This window comes from Centrocercus urophasianus, unplaced genomic scaffold, assembly GCF_019232065.1.
Source record: "Centrocercus urophasianus isolate 14NV4802_14NV808 unplaced genomic scaffold, USGS_Curo_1.0 seq_1314, whole genome shotgun sequence".
NCBI classification, from domain to species: Eukaryota; Metazoa; Chordata; class Aves; order Galliformes; family Phasianidae; genus Centrocercus; species Centrocercus urophasianus.
The window spans coordinates 26,853-35,559 of NW_024884492.1; the positions used below are offsets into that span (position 1 = coordinate 26,853).

An 8,707-nucleotide genomic window follows, 5' to 3' on the forward strand; every position below is an offset into this window, starting at 1 on the left:
ACAGACTTTTCAAGTGGTATTTTCTGTGGAAAAGTTAAATTACAGCTGTCAGCACGGAATGCATTTCACCGTTTTGTGACTTGAATTATTTTTCTCAAAGCCAAAAATAAATTTGCGGGCTCCAAAATCTCCTACAACTGTGAAAGAGAGGTAATGAACGAAAATAAGTTAATGATATAATCTAGTATTTTCTTCCAACGCCTTCAGTACCTCATTTCCAACCTGCCTGACGTTACGAAGGCTTTTAGAGGGATCCTGGGGAGGGGGGTGGCAAATAACACCAGATGTGGTTGTATCTTCTGCTGAAAAGAAGCAATTATGTTTAATTAATTAAAGCCTCTGATTTTCTTCAGTGTTAAATAGGTTGCTAAAGTATGGCAGGGAGTTCAGGGAGTGAGTACTGCTCTTGTGCTTGGAAGGGCCTTGTGAGTACTTTAGTGCCTAATACACAACGTGTAGCTGTGAGAGAAAACCCCAAACCACGTACAAATTATTAGATTAACAAGGAACAGTCATTTTCTCTGCCCGGAGACCTTTGCCTGAAGAAATGTGTTGGGGAACATTGGGAAGCCTTCGAGCATTCCAGCAGCAAGTGGCTGTGTTTACCTGCATAGTCCCACATCCATCTGGTGCTGGCTGATGTGGGGCTGTTCAGTAGAACCACAAGAAATGTAATGGCTATCTGGTGCCGTGTATGGCAGCTTCTTCTGATGGCACTGTGCAGTTTGTTCTGGTTTAAATATATATGACACTTTGGTTTTAAGGAGCTGTACTGGAGGCTTGTAGAACAGTGGATAATTGGAGGGGTTACTGTTTTCTTTTCTGGTCTCAGAAAACTGCCGTTTATTATGTGTATGCTGTCACTGCTCACATGTGAGCAGGCTAGCAGAATGGTATCCTCCTATCCGTAGGGTTATGGGTACTCCCACAGTTTTCATCTTTATCTGAACAAACCCTACAAGAATGCCAAGAAAACGAAAGTCCTTCTATCCTTGATCTCTTCCTACTTTGCTCTTTCCCCTTTGCTCGTTTGTAAATGAGTGTTTTTTCAGCCTTTGGTTTTAGCTGTGTTAAAGTTGTTCCTTTCCTTCTTTGAAGTGACAAAACCTCTCCCAAACTCAATTAGAAGGGATGTGGTTAGGTGGGACCAGGCAGGCCCTCCTCGCTTTCCTGCAGAGCACCACACGTAGGCTCAGAAGGTGATGGTCTGTCCCAGCTCTGTGCGTGTGGTCGTCTTTGATCCTTGAGAACCAAAAGCACTGCATGATAGAGTGTATATTTTTTAGCTGATATAGCAGATCTAGTTCTGAGGTAATGCTACTGCTACATCTCAGTATTTTAACGGTTGGAAAAAAAAAAAAAAAAAAAGGAAATGCTGATTTTAGGAATTATTTCATCACTTAAAAAAAAGAAGAAGAAAGAAAAGAAACTAACAAAGCTTCTCCCAACATGGAACTAAACCCAAACATCTCAGAATTCTCCATGAAAGAGGAACCCGAAGGGGTTTCTGTTCAGGGAGCTGCCTGGGTGACATCCTGATCCAAGGCGGGCTGGTTGGGTGAATGGTTGCCTTGGAGCTCTGGGACTGTGGAAACACCGAGATGCCCCGAACTGCTCAGAATTTGTGTACTTGGAATCAGAAGCTCCCAGGGTCTCTCAGGCTTTCTGTCAGCACGCCAGGCAAGTTGCCAAGTAGCCTGAAAATTTGGGAGGCGAAGTGCCAAGCTCTTGGCTCCCTTTCAAATGGGCTGCTGAACAGCTGGGAATCTGGATGCTAAGGCTTCTCAGCAGCCCACCGTGCTCGTTGTTGAAAAGCCAGGCAGAGGAAAAAAAGGGTGAAATTTGTGATACAAGGCTCTCTGCTTTCTGTCAGAGCTTGGTTGAAATGGAGCTAGATCTGTCTGGTATCTTAATTTTGATTTGCTGTCCTGACATTAACTCTTTTTTAAGGTGGTAGCATCTAGCCATCTCTCTCTTAATGTTCTGTTTTAAGTGTCAGAACATTTATTTCACTGAAAATAAAACGTGTTTCGATTGAATTGCTTTAGTATTGGTATTATTTGATAGAAATTTCTTCCAAGGGTGCTTGGTGCTTTGAATGGGTTAGTGTCTGTTTTATTGCATGTGGAACTACTGGCCAGATTTTGGGCTGTGCTCTCTGACATCTCAGAAATTATCTTCTTTGTAATGAAAAGATGTATAGCAAATAGAATACTCATATAATGTACTGGTTTAATGTTTTTGGTGCTTTTTTTAAAATCAGGATAAGTTTGATTGAATTTTTCTTATAATAATAGCCAGAAAATTGAAGGGCTTGACTGAAGCGAATGTTGTTTGTTACCTAAAACAGGAAGAGAGGGGAGGAAACTTTTGATTTGCAGAGCACTCAAATCACTGCTTGAATGTTGTGCAATTTAATGCTGATAATTATCCCTCCAAAATGAAATTATTTAAGTTGGGAATAAAGCTTATAATAAAAAAACAATTAAAAGTGCTTTCAGTTTATGAACAGTTTTCTCTTCTATGTTTGCAGGCCTCGGAGTAGAGGAAAAACTGCAGTGGAGGATGAAGACAGTATGGATGGTTTGGAGGCAGCAGAAACAGAAAACACTGTGGAAACAGGTAATGAGAGAATGGCATTGATGCTATCTGGTTGTTGCTTCTTCCTTGGAAGTTCGTTTTATTACACAGAACTTTGGCAAGGAAGAAGTATTTAATTTGGTAGTATGACACATGCATTTGGGCAGACATTTAGAAATATGTTATTTAAATCCATATCAATTAATGCTCTTTGAACTTATTTCTTTTAAGTAGTCTAATGAAGATGCTCTCCTTATTATAGTTAGGTAGTGGCTCTTTTTGTTTGTTTATTTTAGGGCAGTAGCTGACAAAATTAAAACTTCTGAAGCAGAAGCTGCGATTTTTAGGATACCTGTGGAAATACAGCATTACTAGCTGACCTGTATCCTCAGCTAACTAAAGCAGGTGCTATCCCAAAGGGGGGGCCAGGATAACCTCACGTTAATGCCTCCTGCTGCTGCTTGGGAAACAAGAGCATTCTTGCTTTCGTAAATATTTGTTATAATAGTACCCAAATGCTTCAGTTACCAGAGAGATCGCATTGTACTGGACTGAGTGTTGTTGCAACAGTTTGTGAGTTCTGTTCTGGCAGGTGAAGAGTCTAAAGAGACAAACAGATGAGCTAACACACAAGATAAAAGCTGTGCTGAAGAACTGTCATCTCTTTGCCAGGCACGTGTCTGTAGCCATTTGCCTGTTTTTAACCAGGAACTGAATATATGTAGAAGGGTGAACTCTGCCAGGAAGGATTAAGCCAGGGCCAGTTGGTGGAAGGTTTTAGATTTGACGGAAATAAAAACCTTAAAAGTGCATTGAGACATAAGGGATTATAAATTTAATTAGATAGCCCTGTATGCATAATGAGCAAAGTGGAAGAAAGCACAGACACATAACAGCAGAAGCTGACGGTCAGGGGGGCAGATGGAAGAAAATGCCAGCTGAGTTAGGGGACTTGTTAGTTCTACTTGTAGCTGTTAAGTAAGGAGATAGAGTTGTGAAGTCTTTAAATCTGAAGACAGGAATCTGTGCTTAGTGTAATGTATAGGGAGAACAAGCAGAAGACCTCAGAAGAGCAAGGTGTTTGCTGCAAGGTTTTATGTAGGCCATACAGCAATATGGTTGCAGTTAAAGCTATGAAAGTGGGGACTGAAATTGTCTAATGGATGGAGAGTCAGCTTTGACTGTGTGTGCTGGTGTCTTGCTTCTTACTTGTAGATGTTGTCATCAGGTTTAGGAAGGCTTTTTACTCAGGATTGCGTGCTTTTGGGAGTGTCATGAGTGTTTAGTCACAACCTCTGTTGAATTTAAGCGTTGGTAGTGGTTTGTGGTGAGGCTATATTAAAGCTGAATACAAGAGTGTATCATTATTTACTTCTGCCAGTTTTTTTTCTTCCTCTGGTAATAAGCTGCTGGTGGTAGATAAGATAGTAGTGAACTACTCGCTAAAGTTGAAATTGAAAAAGTTATAACAGATGTTTTTCTGTAGGAAAACAGCAGGGTAAAGAAAAACTTGCTCTAAATGTGTGTATTCCATTCATAACTCCTCCCATCCCATGTGGTAGAAACATTCTCCTGAAAATCAGGGAAGAAGACAGAAATTGTGATTTTTACCTGCCCCTTCCTCCAGTTAAACAACTGCTGATACCCTGTTTAGGGATTTTACTGATGGGTAAATATTTTTTACTTCTTACATTTCATTATTAACAAAGATTCTCTGTAGAGAACTGAGAGCATGTTTTACTTTGGAGGAGTGACACGAAGAATTATTTCTGAATCTCCAGGAGTGACTGTAGATAAATCTCTCCCTTATCCTTCATCAAACTCATCCTCGCTGTCACAAAGGGCTGCAGCTCAGACTAAAGGTGCTGCAGCATGGAGCACTGTGCTGGAAATCCCTGAAAGCCATAGACTCTTTCTGTGTGCTGCTGGAAGTGATGTACCACCACCTCAGCCCTGAGTTCAGGATCCTTTTTACAAACTGTCTATTAAGAGGAAAGAAGCCTCACAGAAAGACGGAGGTCTGAGATCCTGTTGTCATACTGAGCTTTCTGATAGAGGCACAGTAGCAATTATTTTAAAGGTTGAACACGGGGTGGTTCGATGGAGTTTTAATTGTGCTGACTGAAAAGGCTGCTGCTTCTGAAACTCTGCTAGGAGCTTATCTGTGGTAATAGAAAAGTGTGGGAGAGAGAGGAACCCCGGTTTGTTACTCCACACGGCACTCAAATTGAAGGGTACTCATGGTCCGGTTTGTGAATTGCTTCTTTGGCTGAAAAGATCTTTTGTTTTTGTTTTCATGAAAGTTGTAGACTTGCCAACAATTTGTTGGGGTAGTTGACAAACCGAAACGTGATATAGAAATATTATGAAACTCAGAATGAGATTGCTTGAATGTACAGACTCTTGATGTGCAACTTCTGGTGTATTTCAAGTCTCCGCATTTCTAGTTTCCTTTTCATTGTTGTTTTTTTTTTTGTGTGTGTAGAGAATGGTTAAAAAAAAAAAGCGTTCTTGACTTTTTTCTTGTGAAGCATTGTAAGGCATTAAAATTACTCACACCTGGAATAAAGGGTACATTTTAGCTGTTGAATCATTTCAAGGAGTGTGGGGGGATGCTATGAGCACTGAAGTTGTCATTTCCTTTCATAATGTTGACAGAAATCTTTGTTCAAAAGAAAAAACTGCAGAAATCTTCCTGAAGTGACTCTACAGTATTTCTAAGGCACAGCCATTTTAATTGCATTCAAGGAAACAAGTTGCAATCCTGAAAATTTTGTGATATAATGTGTTGAAAGAAGCTTAGTTAGAACTCAGTCTGTGTATAGAGCCAGGGCTGCCCTGTCCCAGGTGCAGAATCCAGTACTTGTGGTTGGTGAGTGCCCAGCCCTCTTGTCTGTCAAGATCTCTCTACAGTGCCTCTATTCCCTGAAGGAAGCCAACAGGTCCTCTCAATTTGCAATCATCCACAGTTACACCTTTGAGTCCTGTATCCAAGTCACTCATGAAAACATTAAAGACAAATGGCCCTAAAATGGGGCCCTGCAGAACCCCCACTGGCTTCTCCAGAATGATGTAATCCAATTTACTATAAGCCTTTCAGCCCAATCCATCAACCGTTCACCCACTGCATTATGTTTTTATCTAGCTGTATGCTCTGTATGTATGGGTACTGTGAGAAACAGTATCAAAAGCTTTGCTGAAATTCAGAAAGATTACACATGGTTTCCAGTCGGCTAGGTGGATAACACTGTCATAAAATAAGATAAAGTTGGTTAAACAGGACTTTCTCCTTGTGAACTTGTGTTGGCTGTTACCATTGACTTCATTGTCTTTCAAGCGTTCTTCAATAACTCCCAGAGTGATGCTCTCTACAATTTTACTGGGCACCAAAATGAGACAGACAGACCTGTGATTGTACTAGACTCTTCTTTCTTGCCCTTCTGGAAAACGGGGACTATGTTTGCCAGCTTCCAGTAGACTGAGACCTCTCCATATTCTCAGATCATTGAAAAAAGGATTGTGAGAGGTGTTGAGATGACATCAAGTACCTTGGAATGCATCCCATTGGGCCCCATAGACTTACTGCTCCCGCTGGAGCAGGAGATCCTGCACAAGTTCATGATCAGCTGTGAGTTTATTATGAAAGAGAAGGGAAATCTGGGAAAAGATCTACTTGGAGCTTACTCCAACTTTTTCCTATTATGAAGCAAACAGGACAAAAGCTACTTGAGTTGAATCAATAGACTTTCAGGTTCCTGTCAACCTCAGGGTAGATTCTTTTTCTTTACCTACTAGATTTATCTTTCTGGTAGATTTCTTGACTTCTACCTTGCTGACATTTATTTTGTGACTTCACATTCTCTTTCCAACTGTTTCAAGTTTGTTTTGCCTGTTCCTTGCTTCATTTTTCTTCATCTTGGCTCTCACTAGCGACTCTCCCACTGGTATTTGTCCATCTAATCAATATTGAGCTAACCCATCCCTCTTACTATCATTTTGTAACCCATGGAATCACAGACATGTTGAGTTTGGAAAGCACCTTGTGGTCCATCCAGTCCTAACCCTCTCTAGCAGGCCCCCAAGAATAAGTTGCCTAGGGCCATGTCCTGTGTCTTCTGAAGATGTCCAATGAGATGGACTTGAAGCCTCTCTGGACAGCCAGTGCTCTGCAGTCACCTGCACAGTTAGGTACAAATAGAAGACTTTCCTGTGTTTGAGGGAAACTCCTCTGAGCTTGTGCCAATTGCCTTTGTCCTGTCAACACCTTCAACTCACTGAAGGCGTGTTTAGAGAATACTGAGTTTTACTGTATGTCTTCTTGTTCTGCTGCTCTCCATAACAATATTTTCCTTTTGATGATAAGTCTCTGTCATGCCCCCTGAAAAACACAAAAAGGCACTGGCAAGCATCGTGCCTGTCTGTGCACATGCAGGTGCAAACATATAACTGCTAATCTAAAGAAATAGTATAACAAGTGTGTCCTGGTAAGTATTCCACAGGCTTTGTGGCCCTTTGATATTCATGAATGCTTGGCTTTCTGTTTTTTTGACATCTTCCATTAGTTTCAGCAAATTTCTGCTCTTGATGTTTTCTTGGTTCTGCATTTAAATTCACAGGAACTGAATTCCTTGATTATTCTCTCTCCATTTTGAGAACACTTATAAAGCATTCATCTCTTCACAGATTCTGTAATTCTTCTTGTCTTTGTGTCACATAAAAATGTTGGGATTCAGACTGATCAGGGAGAAGCACAGTGGGATAAGAATTTTAACTGCTAAGTCCCTTGGGAAACTCATAGTAAATCCACTGGGTATTCTGTTTACTATCTGTACTCCATACAGCACATCTTAAAGTTAAATTATACTTGATAACAAACCCTTACTTCCCTGTGGTGTTTGAAGATTTCAGAAGTGATAATACATAAAACATTCAGGATGATTTTGTCAATGCCTGCATTATCACCCCCAGTTACCTTATCATCTGCTGCAGGGACGTTGCCTGGCCAGTTGCTTTCTTGTTGGACTTAATATGAATTTTCTGAAGATAAAGCTTCCTTGTCTTTTGTCCCTGGGCAAAGGACACAGGACTCAGAAACAGACATTTCTCAGTGCAGGAAAGTCAGCCATGTAGAAGCTGCCTGAGAACTCTGGGCAAATTCAGAACCTCATGAAATCTGAAGCAGCCCAAAAGCAGTGTCTTGCCTGTCCTCTGTAACCATATGAACTATGCTGACCAGAACCTTCAACTAGGACAAAGCAAAAGACACCTGAGAAAGTCCTCCTTTGTGTAAGTTGATGGAAAAAGCTCCAACTTGTTGACGCCAACAACCTTGTGAGATCTGCTTCGTGCTTTCCAGCCAGCTGCTCAGGCCTCATCGACGTACTACTTATTGCTTCTGAAATTAATGAAGGGAAGAGCTGACACCACTGAGGGCATTGCCTATAGATTAAATTTATCCATAAATGTTTGGAACAAGTATGTGCTTAGAAGCACACATAAGTGTGTTTAGAGGCCAGTAGTGATATGTGTACTCATTAAAAAATGAGCAGTTCAAAGTGCAGAGTTTTGCACTTGGGCCGGAGGAAACCCAGGCATCCATACAAGCTGGAAGGAGCAGTCTTTGAGAGCAGCCCTGTGGAGAAGGACCTGGGGGTCCTGAAAGATGAAAAACTGAACATGAGCCAGAAATGTGCTCTTGTGGCTCAGAAGGCAAATGGTATCCTTGGCTCCATCAAAAGAGGGGTGGCCAGCAGGGACACGAAAGTGATTGTCCCCCTCTACTCTGCTCTTGTGAGGCCCCATCTGCAGTACTGTATCCAGGTGTAAAGCCCCCAATACAAGAAAGACAGGGAGCTGTTGGAGAGGGTCCAGAGGAGAGCCACGAAGATGATCAGGGGACTGGAGCACCTCCCCTCTGAGGACAGGCTGAGGGAGCTGGGCTTGTTCAGCATGGAGAAAAGAAGGCTGCGGGGTGACCTCATGGCAGCCTTTCAGTACCTAAAGGGAGCCTACAAACAGGAAGGGAATCAACTCTTGGAAAGGATAGATAACAGCAGGACAAGGGAAATGGTTTTAAGTTGAGGGAGGGAAGATTTAGGTTGGATGTCAGGGGGAAATTCTTTACAGA

The 8,707-nt window shown here is 41.6% G+C and overlaps 1 protein-coding gene across 1 annotated transcript in view; it reads left to right on the plus strand.

Annotated features, from left to right (window-relative positions):
- The first annotated feature begins 2,537 nt into the window (after positions 1 to 2,537).
- The window catches only part of LOC122157354 (histone-lysine N-methyltransferase 2C-like), a 28,218-nt gene continuing 22,048 nt past the window's right edge, over positions 2,538 to 8,707 (plus strand). The window contains exon 1 of the mRNA XM_042812955.1: positions 2,538 to 2,622. Within this exon, the coding sequence (XP_042668889.1) occupies positions 2,577 to 2,622 (46 nt within the window). The 5' untranslated portion in view covers positions 2,538 to 2,576. The remainder of the gene's footprint in view (positions 2,623 to 8,707) is intronic.